Source organism: Anolis sagrei, chromosome Y, assembly GCF_037176765.1.
Source record: "Anolis sagrei isolate rAnoSag1 chromosome Y, rAnoSag1.mat, whole genome shotgun sequence".
In the NCBI taxonomy this organism is placed as follows: Eukaryota; Metazoa; Chordata; class Lepidosauria; order Squamata; family Dactyloidae; genus Anolis; species Anolis sagrei.
This window is the reverse complement of record NC_090035.1, coordinates 437,060-457,986: the sequence shown is the minus strand read 5'-3', so window position 1 is coordinate 457,986 and position 20,927 is coordinate 437,060. Positions and strand designations below refer to the sequence as shown.

The window sequence follows — 20,927 nt, the reverse complement described above, 5'->3', positions numbered from 1 at the left end:
CGGGGCAGGGGACTCATCCCAGGGGGAGACTCTGCCGTAATTCGGGGTTTCACTCACTCCCAAAGGCCCTCAACCTTGCACCGCAAATGCTGCAAAGAGCTCCCATCGCTCAAAATTAAATTGTCGACTGAAGGCTGCGCCGTCCGTCCCTGAGAATCAAATAATTTAACAGCCACGGAGTCCCCGACCGACGGTAGTCTATCACGCCATTTAAATTGGATTTGCCGTTTGTGTAAAATGAAAGTGACCTTGACGCACCACGAGAAGGATGCCTGCCTTGCACACGCCTTCCTGGAGGACTCCTAAGCACGCTCTCTCCCACCACCACACCTCTCTATATAAATAAAAATGTCATGTTCGTTTGTGGGATTAACACAACTCAAAAAACAACTGGACAAATTGACACTAAATTTGGACACAAGACACTTCTCAGGCCAACAAGTGACCATCACTCATAAAACACTGAAAAACACAGCAGGAGGGACATAAAAAGCCAAAAAAGAAATTACAACGCATATACACACACAAAACACATACACAGAAAGAAGGGTGAAGGAAGGAGAGAAGGAGCGAGACAAAGAGGGAAAGAAGGAGGGAAGGAGAGAAAGAAGGAAAGAAAGAAGGTTAGAGAGAAGGAGGGAGAGAAAGAGGGAGAGAAGGACAAGAAAGGTAGAGAAGGAAGGAAGGAGAGAAGGAAATTAAAAAGTGAAAGAGGGAAGGAAGGAGAGAAAGAACGAAGAGAGAAAGAGGGAAGGAAAGAGACAAGGAAGGATGGAATCAAAGAACAAAGGAAGCAAGAAAAGAAACGGATAGAAAAGGAAGAAAGAAGAAAGGAAAGGAAAAGAGGGAAATAAGGAGAGAAAGAAAGAAGGAGAGAAGGAAGGAGAGAAAGGGAGAGAAGGAAAAGAAAGGTAGAGAAGGATGGAAGGAGAGAAGGAGAGAAGGAAATTAAAAAGTGAAAGAGGGAAGGAAGGAGAGAAAGAGGGAAGGAAGGATAAAAACAAGGAAGGATGGAATCAATTAACAAAGGAAGCGAGAAAAGAAAGAGGAAGGAAGAGAAGGAAGAAAGAAGAAGGGAAAGAAAAAGAGAGAAGAAAAGAGGGAGGGAAGGAGAGAAACAAAGAAGGAGAGAAAGATGGAAGTAAGGAGGGAAGGAGAGAAAGAAGGAAAGAAAGAAGGGTAGTGAAGGAAGGAGGGAGAGAAAGAAAGAGAAGGGAAAGAAAGATAAGAGAAGGAAGGAGAGAAGGAAATTAAAAAGTGAAAGAGGGAACGAAGAAAGGAAGGATGGAATCAAAGAACAAAGGAAGCGAGAAAAGGAAGAGGAAGAAGGAAGAGAAGGAAGAAAGAAGAAGGGAAAGAAAAAGAGGGAAGGAAGAAAAAAGGGAGGGAAGGAAGGAGAGAAACAAAGAAGGAGAGAAAGAGGCAGGGAAGGTTGGCCACAGCAATGCGTGGTGGGTACAGCTAGTACATAATAAATAGATAAATAAATAAATAAGGAACTTGCCTTTATGCATACATGTGTGTGTGTGTTTATATTACATTACATTACAATATATATTTGGCTAGGATTACACTTATATTTTTATCCCGCCCTTCTCACCTCCGAGGGGGGACTCAGAGCGGCCTCACAAAAACACCATAAGATGCCGACATCATAAAAACAATCCACCATACATTAAAAATATTAAAAACAGTAATTAAACAATGGATTAAACACGCCTGTTAAGAAATACTCAGCTGCCCTCCAGGTCCAGAAGAAGCCCCCTGACTTAAAACACACCACACGAAGAGTGAAGAATCAAATCTTCTTTTATTGAAGCTTAGTAAATAGCCAGAAGAAATAAATGCTTGTAAGAAAATCAGAAGGTTCCAAAAAGTATGAGTCCATAAACAGTAGTTACCCAAAGCAATGTCCACACAAGAAATACAGGCAATCCAAGACAGCATTAACCCAGACAGGAATCAAGCAGGATGCAAAGACAACCCAAAAGGCTTTAAAACTCCACAGAAACAAGATCCCTTGAACAAGACTTCCATGGCACATGAACTTGGTTTCCAAACGATGCCTGATCTGACAAGATTCTCTAAAGGCAAACCTTAAATCCCAAAAACTGGTTTTGTTTTCCCCCAGTCATTGACTTTAATTGACGAATTCTTTTGGATCTACGTAAACATTGGGCCTCTTGTCGATTCTGGCTAATCTCCAGCCACCGACTCTGCTTATCTGACTCCTCATTAACTTTACCAGGTGTCAGACTGTTTTCCAAACTAGAATCTGGAGAGCTCACAGGCGGAGGGAGTCAACCTTTCTCCCAAGGCCTGACAGAAGGATTCTCATGAGAATCTGCCCTTTGCACCGAAGCCTCTCTGTCAGTGTCTACTTGAAACTCATTGACCAAAGTGTCTCCATCTTGCACCTCAGAGACAGTCCCAGCATCCTCCACATCAGAAGCAACAGGGGACTTATTTCCCTCCTCATTCCCCCCATCAGACACAGGAACATCAGGAGACTGAAACACATTCACCGGTTTAAACCCAGGCTCAGGTTCAATCACTGGCTGAGTCCCAACACCTAGTTGTGTGTCCAACTCAGGGACTCTGATCTGGGACTATCCGCACTCAGACTCCATTTTACAAGTCAGTACAATTTAGAAGTCAGTCAGGATAGTATGCATTTGGTAGTGTCAGTCTGCTGCAGTGTATAGGTAGAGGTGAAGGTTTCCCCTTAACGTTAAGCCTGATCTGACAAGATTCTCTAAAGGCAAACCTTAAATCCCAAGAACTGGTTTCGTTTTCCCCCAGTCTTTGACTTTAATTGACGAATTCGTTCAGATCTACGTAAACATTGGGCCTCTTGTCGACTCTGGCTAATCTCCAGCTGCCGACTCTGCTTATCTGACTCCTCATTAACTTTCCCCGGTGCCGGACCGTTTTCCAAAGTAGAATCTGAAGAGCTCACTGACAGGAACATTCTCATGAGAATCTGCCCTTTGCACCGAAGCCTCTCTGTCAGTGTCTGCATGAAACTCGTTGACCAAAGTGTCTCCATCTTGCACCTCAGAGTCAGTCCCAGCATCCCCCACATCAGACACAACAGGAGACTGATTTCCCTGCTCATTACCCCCATCAGACACAGAAACATCAGGAGACTGAAACACATTCACAGGTTCAAGCACAGGCTGAGTCCCAACATCCTCTTGTTCCAACTTACTTACAAATTCAACTTAAGAACAAACCTACCGAATCTCTCTTGTTCGTAACTTGGGGACTTGCCTTTATGCATACATGTGTGTGTATCTGTGTGCGTGCACACTATATTGCGCGTGTTTGTGTGTGGCTGGGATATACTTCCGAAACGCCCCTCTTCCGCCTTCCACACCAATTCAACTTAAGAGCAAACCTGCCTTTGGCTTAGAAACGAGCTTGGCTTACCTTCAGCATCTGCTCGTTTTCGGCCGCAAAGAGCGAGACGGAGCCGAACACCAGCTTGAAGAGCTTGAGATACAGGTTGGACAGCTCCACGTTGGAGCCCATTTCGGGCAACCGGTCCAGAAGGTATTCCACCAGGATGGTCGCAAACAGAGCCGAGGTAGTTGGGTTGGCCAGAAAGGAATTGGCGACGATCTGGAAGGGACAAAGGAAAGGAGGGCATTCAACCCATAGGAGCAGTCCCCAAGAGGGCTGTGATTCTGAGTCCAGTGGATGGCCATCTGTTGGGAGAGATTAGGTTGTGGATTGGATGGACCTTGTGGTCTTGTCCAACTTTGTGGTTCTGTATCAGGCCAGGACCAACTCTGGCCCTCCCTCCAAGTGTTTTGGACTTCAACTCCCACAATTCCTAACAGCCAGTCGCTGTTACAAGTCAACGAACTGATTAACTGCATATCATCACATAACAGTCGTGCCCCCATTTTTAGGGTGGTCAGCTGTATTTCATTGCATAATAGTCACATCCCAATTTTGGGGGTGGTGGTTGACTGCCTTTCATTACATAATAGCCGGGGCCCCATTTTTTGAGAAGGTTAACTACATTTCATCACACAATAGTCATGTCCTCATTTTTGGGGCGGTTAACTGTATTTCACTGCGTAATAGTCGCACCTCCATTTTGGGGGCTGGTGGTGAACTGCATATCATCACATAATAGTTGTGCCCCCGTTTTTAGGGTGGTTAACTGTATTTCATTGCATAATAGTCACGCCCCATTTTTTGGATGGCAAGATTGGTGTTTTTGTGTTCCTCGCATAATAGTCGCAGAGCCATTAGGACTGATTCCTTCTTTCCAATTTAAAGTTAGATTTGAAGGTCTAATGCAGGCATTGGCAAACTTTTCCCCCCAGGTGTTTTAGACTCCAACTCCCACAATTCCTAACAGAATTATGGGAGTTGGAGTCTGAAATATCGGGGGACACGGGGGACACACAAAGTTATCCCATTCCTGCTTTAGAGCAAGTCCATGCAAGGAAGCAGTATATTTTACATTTCAATGTACATTTTGATTTGATTTTACTTTTTCTCTCTCTCGTACAATTCAGAGTACAGTGATACCTTGACTTCCATGTTTAATTCATTCTTGTGATCAAGCTCTTAAACTCATTGTTCTTCAGTCAAATCAAATTTCCCCAGTGAAATGCTCTGCTATTAATCTGGTCCAGCCCCACTCTCACGCAATAGCTCTCTCTCTTGAAATAGCTGTATCTCTTGCAACAGCACCCTCTCACGATAGCTCTCTCTTGTGCAATACCTCTCTCTCTTACAATAGCTGTATCTCTCGCAACAGCACCCTCCCACAATAGCTCTTTTATGATAGCTCTCCTGCGCAATAGTTCTCTCTCTTGAAATAGCTCTCTCACTTGCAACAGCACTCTCATAGCTCTTTCACGATAGCGCTCGCACGCAATAGCTCTCTCACACAATAGCTCTCTCTCTTGCAATAGCTGTATCTCTTACAACAGCACTCTCACAATAGCTCTCTTTTGAAATAGCTCTCTCACTTGCAACAGCACTCTCACAATAGCTCTCTTTCACGATAGCTCTCGCACGCAATAGCTCTCTCACACAATAGCTCTCTCTCTTGAAATAGCTGTATCTCTTGCAACAGCACCCTCTCACAATAGCTCTCTTTCACAATAGCTCTCTCTCTTGCAATAGCTGTATTTCTCACAACAGCACTCTCTCACAATAGCTCTCTTTTGAAATAGCTCTCACTTGCAACAGCACTCTCACAATAGCTCTCTTTCACGATAGCTCTCTTGTGAAATAGCTCTCTCTCTTGCAATAGCTGTATCTCTTGCAGCAGCACTCTCACAATAGCTCTCTTTCACAATAGCTCTCTCGCGCAATAGTTCTCTCTCTTGAAATAGCAGTATCTCTCACAATGGCATTCTTTCACAATAGCTATCTTTCAGGATAGCTCTCTCTCTTGCAGTAGCTGTATCTCTCGCAACAGCGCTCTCTCACAATAGCTCTCTTTCACGATAGCTCTCTTATCTCTTGCAACAGCACTTTCACGATAGCTCTCTCGCGAAATAGCTCTCTCTTGCAATAGCTGTATCTCGCAACAGCACTCTCTCACAATAGCTCTCTTTCACGATAGCTCTGTTTCGTAATAGCTCTCTCTCTTGCAATAGCTGTAACTCTCGCAACAGCACCCTCTCACAATAGCTCTTTCACGATAGCTCTCTTGTGAAATAGCTCTCTGCGCAATAGCTGTATTTCTCACAACAACACTCTCTCACAATAGCTCTCTTACATGATCTCTCTCGCGCGATAGCTCTCTCTCTTCCAATAGCTGTATCTCTTGCAACAGCACTCTTTCACGATAGCTCTCAGCGCAATAGCTCTCTCTCATGCTTGTACCTCAAATCTCTGTTCACATGTCAAAGCTCGACTGAGTGATGGCTCGGATCACAAAAACTCTTTTACGTTAGTTCACTCATAAGTCAAGGCGTCACTGTACAGCATAATATCCAAACGCAAACTGGATTGGCCATTGAAATGGTGCTAAGAATGAATTGCAATGAAATCACACAACGGACTACAGCTGTTGTTACCTAATTGCTAATGAACACAGGACAATTCCCACCAAACCAGTGGTTCTCAACTGTGGGTCTCTCCCTAGATGTTTTGGCCTTCAACTCCTAGAAATCCGAACAGCCGGTAAACTGGATGGGATTTCTGGGAGTGGTAGGCCAAAACACCTGGGGAGGGACCCACAGGTTGAGGACCACAGCACTGAGATAATGGCTGTGTTGTTGTCCTTGGAGCCAAGAATGGGCCTTTGCTTGGTATCAAGCCTGACCCGCTGGCATTGCTGTCAAGTGCCCCAAACATACTACCTGAAGGGCGTAGTTCTTGGAGATGCGTTCCACCATGTACGGGACCGTCGTCTGGAAGATTTCCTTGAAAGTCAAGGGGTTCATCATGGTGAAGACGCCCGCAAAGTGCTCCAGGACCTCCTTCTCCTCTTTCATCCGGACCGTCTGGCAATTGGCCACCCGGATGTACGTCTGCCCGTTCCCCGCTATTTGAACCTTTTTCACGGAGGAATAGAACAGGAATCACTCACTGACTCTTCTAGTCCGTAACATCTCTAGGGCTTTGTGACTCTATTTCACGGATGCCCCAGGTGTCTCCCAAAAGGTGAGCTGAAGGCAGGCTTACACTCTTTGTCAGGAGGACTTTGATGACGTGTATATACATTTACTGTATATACTCGAGTATATACAGTAAATGGTTGGATTAAGATGGTTATCTTAAACCAACCATTTACGGTATATACTCGACTATAAGCCTAGTTTTTCAGTCCTTTTTTGGGCTGAAAACGTCTCCCTCAACTTATACTCAAGTCAAGGTTTTTTATTATTTTAGTCTATTATTATTATTATTGGAGTCACCCTGGAGGGCACAGAGATTCCCAGAAAGAACATGTCAATCAAATCCGCAAATAACCAGATCTGCAAAAAACCAAGCCTGCAAATGCAGAAGGCTGCCTGCCTGTGTATTGTTCCAAAGACTTAAAACCCAATTTATTTACCTATCAATTAAATAAGGATAAATAATAACCTTTATTTCTACCCCGCCACCATCTCTCCAAAGGGACTTGGGGTGGCTAACAAAAGCACTGCAGATACAGTAAACAATACATAAGCATATATGTATGTGTACATGTGTATATTTGTGTGTGTTTGTGTATATATATATATATATACTAGCTGTCCCCTGCCACACATTGCTGTGGCCCAGTCTATTGATCTGGAAAATAAAGTAATGAGAATGTGTTGGTTTCTAATCTATGTCATGTCTTTCTGCTTGTGGGTAAACAGTATTTCTTGCTGTTTCTTTGTCAGTGTGGATGTGGAGAGGGTCTGGTTTGCCCACCCTGGAACATGAAACATATCCTAGTCCTCCTTTAAGGGTCCCTTTCAAATCTATGATATTATATCTGTGTGTGTGAATCATATCTATCTATCTATCTATCTATCTATCTATGTCTATGGATGGATGGCTCTTTGTCAGGAGAACTTTAATGACGTTTTCTTGCCCTGGTGAAGGGGGTTGGACTGGATGGCCTTGAGTATTTTCTGTTGGTCGTGGGGGTTCTGTGTGGGAAGTTCGTCCCAATTCTGTCATTGGTGGGGTTCAGAATGCTCTTTGATTGTAGGTGAACTATACATCCCAGTAACTACAACTCCCTAATGTCAAGGTCTATTTCCCCCAAGGTCCATCTGTGTTCATATTTGGGCATATTGAGTATTCATAGAATCATAGAATCCTAGAGTGGGAAGAGACCTCCTGGGCCATCATCCAGTCCAACCCCATTCTCCCAAGAAGCAGGGATATTGCATTCAAAGCACCCCTGACAGATGGCCATCCAGCCTCTGTTTAAAAGCTTCCAAAGAAGGAGCCTCCACCACACTCCCTCCAGGGAAGGCAGAGAGTTCCACTGCTGAACGGCTCTCCTAGTCAGGAAGTTCATCCTCATGTTCAAATGGAATCTCCTCTCTTGTAGTTTGAAGCCATTGTTCCATTGCGTCCTAGTCTCTCTTCAAGGAAGCAGAAAGGAAGCTTGCTCCCTCCACCTCCCTGTGGCTTCCTCTCACATATTTATACATGGCTATCATCATATCTCCTTTCAGCTTTCCCATCTTCAGGCGAAACATGCCCAGCTCCTTAAGCCGCTCCTCATAGGGCTTGTTCTCCAGACCTTTGATCATTTTAGTCACCCTCCTCTGGACACATTCCAGCTTAGAGTCAATATCTCTCTTGAATTGTGGTGCCCAGAATTGGACACAGTATTCCAGGTAAAGTGGTCTAACCAAGCGGAATAGAGCATGGGGAGCAGGACTTCCCTAGATCTAGACCCTAGGCTCCTCTTGATGCAGGCCAACATCCCATTGGCTTTTTTTGCCGCCACATCACATTCCTGGCTCATGTTCCCCTTCCTCCCCACGAGGACTCCAAGATCTTTTCCCCACGTCCTGCTCTCGAGCCAGGCCTCATCGTCCTCCATTCTGTCTCTTTGCATTTCGTTTTTCCTGCCAAAGTGGAGGATCTTGCATTTGTCCCTGTTGAACTTCATTTTGTTAATTTTGGCCCATCTCTCTAATTCGTGCCAAGTTTGGTCCAGATCCATCATTGTTTGAGTCCACCGTGCTCTCTGGATGTAGGTGAACGACAACTCCCAAACTCAAGGTCAATGCCCACCAAACACCTCCAGTATTTTCTGTTGGTCATGGGAGAACTGTGTGCCAAATTTGGTTCAATTCCATCGTTGGTGGGGGTTCAGAATGCTCTTTGATTGTAGGTGAACTATAAATCCCAGCAACTACAACTCCCAAATGACAAAATCGTATTTTTTTGAGTGATGGTCACTCCTTGTGTTGTGAGATGTTTTGTTGCCAAATTTGGTGTGATTTCGTTCATTGGTTCTTTTGTTTTTAAGGAACTCATGATGCACAGAGCATTTCTATATATGTTGTTGTTGTTGTTGATTCGTTCAGTCGTCTCCGACTCTTCATGACCTCATGGACCAGCCCACGCCAGAGCTCCCTGTCGGCCGTCACCACCCCCAGGGTCTCCTTCAAGGTCAGTCCAGTCACTTCAAGGATGCCATCCATCCATCTTGCCCTTGGTCGGCCCCTCTTCCTTTTGCCTTCCACTCTCCCCAGCTTCATTCCCTTCTCTAGGCTTTCCTGTCTCCTCATGATGTGGCATTCAAAGGACTTCCGCTTTGTCTCTAGTATAGAATAATAATAATCTATATATTTATATATATATAGATTATTATTATTCCGAAAGAGACTCGAAGCGGTTCGACATAAAAGCATCAAATTGTGCTTTTCAATATGAATTGAAAAGGAGGGAATCACACACTGCAAAATGACTGGAATACGCAAGACTATTCGTCAGCCCGGGCACATATTTACCTGATAAATATCCAGCGCCTGCATGGCATATTTGACCAGCTTGATGTAGATCTGGGTCTCTTTAGGCTGCAGCTGCTTATTGGGAATGAACTGGGCTTCTGAAAAACATGAGAGAGAAAAAATCCAAAACTGAATGACATGTTGCCACCCAAGTAATAATAATAATAATAATAATAATAATAATAATAAAACTTTATTTGTACCGCGCCACCATCTTCCCAAGGGACTCGGTGTGGCTTACATGAGGCCGAGCCCACAGCATATACAATAAACAAAAGCAATAACAATAATCAATACAAAACAGTTTTATTTTTTTTTATTTGTCGTGTCAGGACAACCAGTCAAATTATATTACATTTCTAACAGAACAAAGCAAACAAGCAGATTACAAAATTTGTGAGTATGAGAGTTGATTAAATGTCCTTTGACCAGTCTCTGGCCCCGTGGAGTGCCTCTGGTGTTGCTGCAAGAAGGTCCTCCCTGGTGCATGTGGCAGGGTTCAGGGTGCATTGCAGCAGGTGGTCAGTGATTTGCTCTTCTCCACACTCGCATGCCGAGGATTCCACTTTGTGGCCCCATTTCTTGAGGTTGGCTCTGCATCTCGTGGTGCCAGAGCGCAGTCGGTTCAGCACCTTCCACGTTGCCCAGTCCTCTGTGTACCCAGGGGGGAGTCTCTCCTTTGGTATCAGTTCTGGGTTTGAGCCTGCCACTTTTGGACTCTCGCTTGCTGGGGTGTTCCAGCGAGTGTCTCTGTAGATCTTAGAAAACTATTTCTAGGTTTAAGTCGTTGACGTGCTGGCTGATACCCAAACAGGGGATGAGCTGGAGATGTCTCTGCCTTTCACTATTGGCTACTTCCCGGCGGATGTCAGGTGGTGCAAGACCAGCTAAGCAGTGTAATTTTTTCAGTGGTGTAGGGCGCAGACACCCCGTGATAATGCGGCATGTCTCATTAAGAGCCACATCCACTGTTTTAGTGTGGTGAGATGTATTCCACACTGGGCATGTGTACTCCACAGCAGAGTAGCACAGCGCAAGGGCAGATGTCTTCACTCTGTCTGGTTGTGATCCCCAGGTTGTGCCAGTCAGCTTTTGTATGATATTATTTCTAGCGCCCACTTTTTGCTTAATGTTCAAGCAGTGCTTCTTGTAGGTCAGAGCACGGTCCAGAGTGACTACTCCCAGGTATTTGGGTGTGCTGCAATGCTCCAGTGGGATTCCTTCCCAGGTCATAATCCTCAGAGCTCGGGATGCTTGTCTGTTCTTAAGGTGAAAGGCACATGTCTGTGTTTTAGATGGGTTAGGGATCAGTTGGTTTTCCCTGTAATAGGCAGTAAGAGCACCTAGAGCTTCGGAGAGCTTCTGTTCCACCATCTCAAAGCTCCCTGCTTGAGTGGTGATGGCACGATCATCAGCATAGATGAAGCTCTCTGTCCCTTCTGGCAGTGGCTGGTCATTTGTGTCGATGTTGAACATGGATGGAGCAAGCACGCTCCCCTGAGGCAGGCCGTTCTTCTGTTTCCGCCATCTGCTTCTCTGGCCCTGGAACTCAACAAAAAAGCTCCTGTTTGGTAGCAGGTTTCCTATCAGGCGGGTGAGGTGGTCGTCCTTTGTGATATTATACACAACAGTTAAAAACAGGCATTCAACTAGGCAGTGCAATTGAATTGATTATTGGAACACGGAAAATGGATATGGAGACTGGATTCTGATTTTATTAATGAGACGTGATGGATTTGTTAATGTTGTTTGATGTTTAATCACTTTGCTTTTAAATGTTCATGATTTTCTACTGTGTATATTGGAATTTGTTGTTAACCGCTCCGAGTTGCCCTTTAAGAGCTGAGAAGAGCGGTATACAAGCGAAGTAAATAAATATTAAATTTAAAAAACTCAAAACAGAAAAAAACACAATAAGCAGTCACAATAACATACCGCAACATACAGCCTTTAAAAAACCTATGGCCAAATATAATAATTCAAATTTAAAATCAGAAAGTGCTGGGCATGAACTCTGGCAGTCTTTAGGAGGAGCCTGAAAACGTGGTTGTTCCAGTGTGCCTTCCCAGAATAAGGAAACTCCCAGCAATATGTCCCCAAACGCACTTTATTCGTGATCTAGGATTGTCTGCACATCTCATCTCCCTCCAAAACTTTTACCCTCGTTATATGTTACCTTGTCATGCCCAGCATTATTTTAATTATTACATTTGGCCCAGCCATAGGTTTTTAAACGTTGTTGTGTTATTGTTAATGTTTACTGCTTATTTTTTGTGAGTTTTTATTGTTTTGTATTACTGTTGCTATTGTTTTTGTTGTTGTATTGTGGGCTCGGCCTCATGTAAGCCACACCGAGTCCCTTGGGGAGATGGCAGCGGGGTACAAATAAAGTTATTATTATTATTATTATTATTATTATTATTATTATCTGCAAAGAGATACCACTTCAAATCCTATCTGGAACTGGATTGACAAGTGATGTCCCTGTATGCTGGGTACATGAAGGTTGTTGAGTAAACCAGATATGTTACTTTTAACCAAGCCTACTTTACTTTTGCCTCTTGAGAGCATGATATAGAAAGAAGTGTTTTATGGGAGAATAGAGGTTTTTGGGCACTGAAAAGATCACTTCTGAAACTGTTTTTGTGCCTTGACATCGTCTCTGTTCCTAACAGAACAGAGACAGCTATGTTATCTATCAGTCTAACAACTGAAAGCCAAATTGCCTTGCACGAGGACACGTGGTTGTACACCACTGAAGAGAAGATTTTGCTCAATCGAGTTTTTTGGCTCAAAGATCATACTTTGACAAAAGGTTACAATTTCCAAATGGTTGTGAATGCCATGTTTCTCTAAAAGGTTCTGGAGATTCTGGTTGCGGTCTCCAAAAGGTCATGCCTGTCCCAAAGTTCCCACCACATGGACACACAGGTGATACCTGCAAACCTATGGGAGGAAGCGAGCGTCAATGCGCTTGGACGCGACCTTACCTCCGGGCGCTTTGCAGGAGGTGATGCCCCAGGTGATGGTCTTGACGCCACAGACCAGGGTCTTGACCAGGCTCCGGCAGTCGGTGACTTGGAAGGTCTGCTTGTCCTCCTTCTCCTTCTCGCCTTGCTTCTCGAAGGAGGGGCCCGGGGCCGCAGGGGGGGCCGCGGAGGGAGGGGCCGGGGAGGGGGCGGGGGCGGGGGCGGAGCTTCCCCCCGGCGGGACCCCCGGCAAGGCCGCCGCCTCCGCCGCCCCCAGCTCCGACTGCGGCTTGCACTTCTTGAAGATCAGGGACAGCTGGTAGCGGGCGATCGTGTGGAACTTCAGGACAAAGACCTGCGTGGAGCACAAGAAGGTGGAGCGGAGGGTAGTCACGCCTATTAGTATTCCCTCACTACTTTACGTCCTCAGAAAAGGAGGCTGGTGTGTGGGCCGGAACTCCCTCCACCGCCTCCGCTTGCCCTTTCGTGACTTGGAGCGCTTGTGCGGCCGCTCCTTCTCGCAGCCCACCCCGAGGGCGCTGCCCGCCTCCCTGACCTCCGCAGACCCCGGCAGAGCCTCTGGAGCCACACAGGCATCAGCAGGCCAGGGAGGCAGGCCTTCCCTGCCACTCCTCAGGCCGCCACACTTCTGGTGTCCACGGAGGCCAGGAAGCCAGGCCTTCCCCGCCGCGCCACAGGCCACCACATTTCCAGGGTCCTGAGGCACGGCAGGGAAAGCCTGCCTCCCTGGCCTCTGCTGACCTCTTGCCAATGGGATTTTGGCCTCAGGCATCAATAGGAGCATAGGGTCTAGATCCAGGGAAGTAATGCTATCCCTCTATTCTGCTTTGGTTAGACCACACCTGGAATATTGTGTCCAATTCTGGGCACCACAATTGAAGAGAGATATTGACAAGCTGGAATGTGTCCAGAGGAGGGCGACTAAAATGATCAAGGGTCTGGAGAACAAGCCCTATGAGGAGCGGCTTGGGGAGCTGGGCATGTTTAGCCTGAAGAAGAGAAGGCTGAGAGGAGATATGATAGCCATGTAGAAATACGTGAGAGGAAGCCACAGGGAGGAGGAAGCGGGAGCAAGCTTGTTTTCTGCTTCCTTGGAGACTAGGATGCAATGGAACAATGGCTTCAAACTACAAGAGAGGAGATTCCATCTGAACATGAGGAAGAACTTCCTGACTGTGAGAGCCATTCAGCAGTGGAACTCTCTGCTCCAGAGTGTGGTGGAGGCTCCTTCTTTGGAAGCTTTTAAGCAGAGGATGGATGGCCATCTGTCAGGGGTGATTTGAATGCAATATCCCTGCTTCTGGGCAGAATGGGGTTGGACTGGATGGCCCAGGAGGTCTCTTCCAACTCTTGGATTCTATGATTCTATGACCCCGAGAGTGTGGTGGCCTGAGGTCCAGCAGGGAAGACCTGCCTCCCTGGCCTGCTGATGCTTGGTACATAGGCATAAACATGAACATGAAACAGGAATTTTGACAATACAGGAACCATGAACTTGGGATCATAAACAGGAGACCAATCCCCATTAGCAACATTGTCTCCTCTGAAAAGCCTGAAAGCAAACCACGTAATTTAAGCCCTCTAAAACACCCATAACATCATGCCTAATGCACCTGGATCTCGGGGTCTTATCACAAATCCTCTGAGAATATCTGTGATAATATCTATAATAATAATCCTATATAAATAAAAATGTAATGTTGGTTTGTGGGATTTACATAACTCAAAAACCACTGGACGAACGGATACCAAATTTGGACACAACACACCTATCAGGCCAACTGGTGACCATCATTCATAACAACACTGAAAAACATAGCAGAAAAGACTTAAAAAGCCAAAAAAAGCCAAAAAATGCATTACAACACATGAGCAAAACTACCTATATATACCCGCAAACACACATATACACAAATATATACACACACATATACACACACAAAAGACATATACACAGACTGGGCCACAGTAACGTGTGGCAGGGGACAGCTAATAACAACAACCACCACCACCACCACCACCACCATGAACATGAAACAGGAATCTTGACAATATAGGATCATGAACTTGGAATCATAAACAGGAGGCCATTCCCCATTAGCAACACTGTCTCTCCTGACAGGCCTGAATCCAAAACCACTTAATTTTAGCCCTCTAAGACACCCATGACATCGTGCCTCACACATCTGGATCTCTGGGTCTTGTCTTGAACTCCCTGAGAAAATCTAGTTTGCCTGTTTTTCACACCCTTCGTCCTCGGGTCTAATCTACATTCCCTCGAAACTGCCTCATCTTCCCAAGGCCTTTTCTCAAGGGAACTGGTATTTTCACTTTCCCCTCTGAGAATATATGTGTTAATATCTACAACAACAACAACAACAACAACAACAACAATAATAATAATAATAATAATAGATACTATGGCTGGGCGGTTTCGTTCGTTAATTTCGTAATTCGTTAAAAATTCGTTATTTTTTTTATAACGAATTGATAATGAACCATTCTGGAGCATCTAAAAAACTAAACGAATTTTTCCAATTCATTTCGTTATTGATTCGTTATTGATTCGATATTGATTCGTTATTGATTCATTATTATTTCCGCATGTCTGGTGCAAGTTTTAGGGTTGCTGTTTGTTTTCTCAGTTAAAAAAAATATAATTATCACACCAACAGTCAACAACAGAGGGAGAGGGAAGCTTCAGAAGTTTTTTTAGCGTATTGCGCGATCGCGTCCGCCATTAACGAATCGATTCGTAATCGATTTGTAATTGCTTCGTAATTATTTTGTGATTTCCGAAATTTCGTAAATATCGAACTTTTTTACAGAAAAATTTCAGAATTCTTTTAAATAACGAAACGCAAAAAACCCCTAAAAACGAATCTATTTTAGAAACAAATTTTTCCGTGGTTGGACAGCCCTAATAGATACATAGCCACTCTGAGTCCCCTTCAGGAGAGACAAAGCGAGGTATAAATAAATAAATATACTAAAAACTACAACAACAACCACCACCCCGTACCTCCAACATGCGCATGAGGATGTCCCGCCCGTTTCCGTTCTCCTGCTCGCTCTTGGAGCGGATGCAGTCCACCAGGTTCAAGAGGAGCTTGCACGACATGGTCTGGATGCTGCTGGGCAACGACTCGTCGTCGATGTTCTTGGCAAACAACTGGACGGCCAGGGAGAGGTCGTTGAGCGGCAAGTGCTGCCGGACGTGATGGACCAGATCCGCCAACGTGCTGTAGGCCAGGGGCCTGGGAGGGAGAAAGTGGACCGTTCACATCAGTGGGAAATCATTTCCAATCTTTTGTTTGATTCGTTTATATTATTAAAACCGCTCCAAAGTCACAAATGTTATTATCTGCTATAATAAGGAAAGTAGTATAAAAATTTTTAAGACTATTGACTTCACAGCCCTCCACCCAAATAGTGATGTATGGAAAAAGAAATAGGATGACCTGTGTTGAGAAAAATGTCTAAGATCACAAAGGACGACCACTTCACCCGCCTCATAGGAAACCTGCTACCAAACAGGAGCTTCTTTGTTGAGTTCCAGGGCCAGAGAAGCAGAGGGCGGAAACAGAAGAACGGCCTGCCTCAGGGGAGCGTGCTTGCTCCATCCATGTTCAACATCTACACAAATGGCCAGCCACGGCCAGAAGGGACAGAGAGCTTCATCTATGCGGATGATCGTGCCATCACCACTCAAGCAGGGAGATTTGAGATGGTTGAACAGAAGCTCTCCAAAGCTCTAGGTGCTCTTACTGCCTGTTCCAGGGAAAACCAGCTGATTCACAACCCATCTAAAACACAGACATGTGCTTTTCATCTCAAGAACAGACAAGCATCTCGGGCTCTGAGGATCATTACCTGGGAAGGAAGGAATCCCACTGGAGCATTGCAGCACACCCAAATACCTGGGAGTCACTCTGGACCGTGCTCTGACCTACAAGAAGCACGGCCTGAACATCAAGCAAAAAGTGGGCGCTAGAAACAACATCATACGAAAGCTGACTGGCACAACCTGGGGATCACAACCAGACACAGTGAAGACATCTGCCCTTGCGCTGTGCTACTCTTCTGCTGAGTACACATGCCCAGTGTGGAACACATCTCACCACACTAAAACAGTGGATGTGGCTCTGAATGAGACATGCTGCATTATCACGGGGTGTCTGCGCCCTACTCCACTGGAGAAATTACACTGTTTAGCTGGCATTGCACCACCTGACATCCGCCGGGAAGGAGCAGCCAATAGTGAAAGGACCAAGGCAGGGACATCATCCACTGTTTGGATATCAGTCAGCACGTCAACGACTTAAATCTAGAAATAGTTTTCTAAGATCTACAGAGACACTCGCTGGAACACCCCAGCAAGCGAGAGTCCAAAAGTGGCAGGCTCAAACCCAGCACCTAAACCAATGGCTGATACCAGATGAGAGACTCCCCCCTGGGCACATAGAGCACTGGACGACTTGGAAGGCGCTGAACAGACTGCGCTCTGGCACCACGAGATGCAGAGCCAACCTTCAGAAATGCGGCCACAAAGTGGAATAATCCACGACATGCGAGTGTGGAGAGGAGAAAACCACTGACCACCTGCTGCCCTGCAACCTGAGCCCTGCCACTTGATGCACAAGGGAGGACCTTCTTGCGGCAACACCAGAGGCACTCCAAGGGACCAGAGACTGGTCAAAGGACATCTAATCAACTACCAAACTCGCAAATTTTGTGTTTTGTCTGTTTGTTTGTTTGTTTTGTTCTGTTAGAAATGTAATACAATTGACTTGTTGCCCTGACACGAGAAATAAATAACCTGCGTTGTAGCCTGGCAAGCGCTGCATGAGCTTTCTTGCACATCTAGAAAGCCCAAGTTTGCCCACGCATGATTTGTATGCACAAGAGGCTGACATACATGTGTAACCTTGCACATCCGCAGCACGGATTCAATATCCCGAATAGATTACTGCAACGCGCTCTACATGGGGCTGCCTTTGAAGATGGTTCGGAAACTTCAGCTAGTCCAACGGGTGGCAGCCAGATTACTAACTGGGGCAACATACAGGGAGCATACCACCCCCTGCTATGCCAGCTCCACTGGCTGCCGGTCCACCTCCGAGCCCCATTCAAAGTGTTGGTTTTGATCTATAAAGCTCTATACGGTTCGAGCCCAGCTGCCTTGTCCGAACGCATCCACTCCTACGTCCCACCTCGTAATCTAAGATCATCCGGGGAGGCCCTGCTCTTGCTCCCGTCAACAGCACAGATGCGCCTGGCGGGGGCGAGAGACAGGGCCTACTCGGCTGTGGCCCCCCGCCTATAGAACACACTCCCAAATGAGGTAAGATCTGATCCTTCCCTCCTGGCTTTTAGGAAAAAATTAAAATCATGGTTTTGGGACCAGGCCTTCGGGCAGTAGAAGTAAATGTATGAAGCATTTCAGAAAGACAATGACTGGAATGGCGATTTGACGGACGGGACTGTTTTATTGTTTTAATGATTGTTTTATTGCTTGTGGATGTTTTGTTTTAATTTGATTTACCGTATATACTCGAGTATAAGCCAACCCGAATATAAGCCGAGGCAGCTAATTTTATCACAAAAAACTGGAAGAACGTATTGACTCGAGTATAAGCCGAAGGTGGGAAATGCATCCTCTATGGGTCAATTTCAAAATAAAAATAGATACCAATAAAAATTACATTAATTGAGGCATCAATAGGCTAAATGTTTCTGAATATTTGCATAAAACTGTAATTTAAGATAAGACTGTCCAACTCTGATGAAACCATTATGCTAACCTCCTTCAATGAAAAGGTACTTATTCTTAAAATAATAAAAAAAATATAGTAAAATAACAAAAATGCAATAAAACAGTAATTATAGAGTAAAATAATAAATGTAGTAATAATAGGGTAAAATACTGTAAATATAATAATAATAATAATAATAATAATAATAATAGATTAAAATAATGTAATAATAATAATAGGGTAAAATACTGTAAATGTAATAATAATAATAATAATAATAATAGATTAAAATAATGTAATAATAATATTAGGGTAAAATATTGTCAATGTAATAATAATAATAATAATAATAATAATAATAGATTACAATAATGTAATAATAATAATAGGGTAAAATACTGTCAATGTAATAATAATAATAATAATAATAGATTACAATAATGTAATAATAATAATAATAATAATAGGGTAAAATACTGTCAATGTAATAATAATAATAATAATAATAATAATAATTAGATTAAAATAATGTAATAATAATAATAGGGTAAAATACTGTCAATGTAATAATAATAATAATAATAGATTAAAATAATGTAATAATAATAATAGGGTAAAATACTGTCAATGTAATAATAATAATAATAATAATAATAGATTAAAATAATGTAATAATAATATTAGGGTAAAATACTGTCAATGTAATAATAATAATAATAATAATAATAATAATAGATTACAATAATGTAATAATAATAATAGGGTAAAATACTGTCAATGTAATAATAATAATAATAATAATAGATTACAATAATATAATAATAATAATAATAATAGGGTAAAATACTGTCAATGTAATAATAATAATAATAATAATAATAATAATAATAATAATTAGATTAAAATAATGTAATAATAATAATAGGGTAAAATACTGTCAATGTAATAATAATAATAATAGATTAAAATAATGTAATAATAATAATAAGGTAAGATACTGTAAATGTAATAATAATAATAATTAGATTAAAATAATGTAATAATAATAATAGGGTAAAATACTGTAAATGTAATAATAATAATAATAGATTAAAATAATGTAATAATAATAGGGTAAAATACTGTAAATGTAATAATAATAATAGATTAAAATAATGTAGTAATAATAATAGGGTAAAATACTGTAAATGTAATAATAATAGAGCAAAATAATAAATACAATAATAATAGAGAAAAATAATGTAAACATAATAATAATAATAATAATAATAGAGTAAAATAATACATGTAATAAAATAATACTAATAACAGAGTAAAAGAAGCTTTTTCAGCCTAAAAAAGGTGCTGAAAAACTAGGCTTATACTTGAGTATATACAGTATGTCTAATTCTAGTGTATAATTGTAATTGTTTGTACTGGCATTGGATTTTTGCTCTTACTTATGTGTAAACCGCTTTGAGTCCCCCTCGGGGTGAGAAAAGCGGGATACAAATACTGTAAATAAATAAACAACAAATAAACCAAGCCAACGATTTCCAATACAGACCTGAGTGTTTCACGGGCCGTGTATCCGGAGCCAATGAGGATGGATTCATCAAACAGCTTGTCCATGCAGGGAATGAACTCTGGAATTATGGAAAAACACAAAAAAAGTGTTACAAGGTTTATGAGCTTTTGTTGAATTTTTTATGGGAGAAAAGCAGCACAAAAATAAATAATAAGTAAAATGATAATAATAATAATTCAATTTAAATTACTTTTAGTAATTTAAATTACTTTTAATGCATTGCAATGTTGTTAGGATATAAAGTGAGATGTAAATAAATATTTTAACAATTTTAATGAATAATAAATAAATGTGCCCGAGAGTGGAAAACATATAACGTACGGCTCCTCAAATCCGTGGTGAGGATGTGCTTGGCCGCAATGAGGAGCTCCTTCCGTAGGTGAGCCGTCTCGGCAGGACAGTTGGACAGCAGTTGCAGCATCCCCTTCACCATCTGCTGCGAATACTTTGCCACCAATTCCTGTCAGAAAGCAAAAGGTCAAAGTAAATAATGTGTTTCACCTCATAAAAGATGCACTTCCCCCTTTTATGGCAAAAAAGTGGGGGGTGCAACTATTATATGGTGCGACTATTACGTGAGGAAATGCAAAATATATTCCCAGACTATCTATGGCATCTATTATTTAATATCCTGATGATAATATACCTTATGTAATCCTACTTCCAGGTAAAAATGGGGAGTGCACACTATTATATGGTGCGACTATTACGTGAGGAAATGCAAAATATATTCCGAGACTATCTATGGCATCTATTATTTAATATCCTGACGATAATATATCTTATGTAATCCTACTTCCAGGTAAAAGTGGGGGGTACACACTATTATATGGTGCGACTATTACACGAGGAAATGCAAAATATATTCAGAGACTATCTACGGCATCTATTATTTAATATCCTGACGATAATATACCTTATGTAATCCTACTTCCAGGTAAAAGTGGTGGGTGCACACTATTATAAGGTGCGACTGTTACGTGAGGAAATGCAAAATACATTCCGATACTATCTATGGCATCTATTATTTAATATCCTGACGATAATATACCTTATGTAATCCTACTTCCAGGTAAAAGTGTGGGGGGGTGCACACTATTATATTATATGGTGCGACTATTACATGAGGAAATGCAAAATATATTCTGAGAATATCTACGGCATCTATTATTTAATATCCTGATGA

At 42.8% G+C, this 20,927-nt stretch overlaps 1 protein-coding gene across 2 annotated transcripts in view; it reads right to left on the bottom strand.

Annotated features, from left to right (window-relative positions):
• LOC137095543 (transformation/transcription domain-associated protein-like) overlaps window positions 1–20,927 on the bottom strand; it is a 216,632-nt gene that overhangs the window by 178,413 nt on the left and 17,292 nt on the right. For both annotated transcript variants that reach the window (XM_067462324.1, XM_067462325.1), the window contains exons 12-18: window positions 20,063–20,201; window positions 19,721–19,799; window positions 15,441–15,675; window positions 12,419–12,752; window positions 9,429–9,526; window positions 6,339–6,533; window positions 3,433–3,624 (exon numbers count right to left, since the gene is read on the bottom strand). In XM_067462324.1, coding sequence (XP_067318425.1) covers window positions 3,433–3,624; window positions 6,339–6,533; window positions 9,429–9,526; window positions 12,419–12,752; window positions 15,441–15,675; window positions 19,721–19,799; window positions 20,063–20,201 — 1,272 coding nt within the window. The remainder of the gene's footprint in view (window positions 1–3,432; window positions 3,625–6,338; window positions 6,534–9,428; window positions 9,527–12,418; window positions 12,753–15,440; window positions 15,676–19,720; window positions 19,800–20,062; window positions 20,202–20,927) is intronic.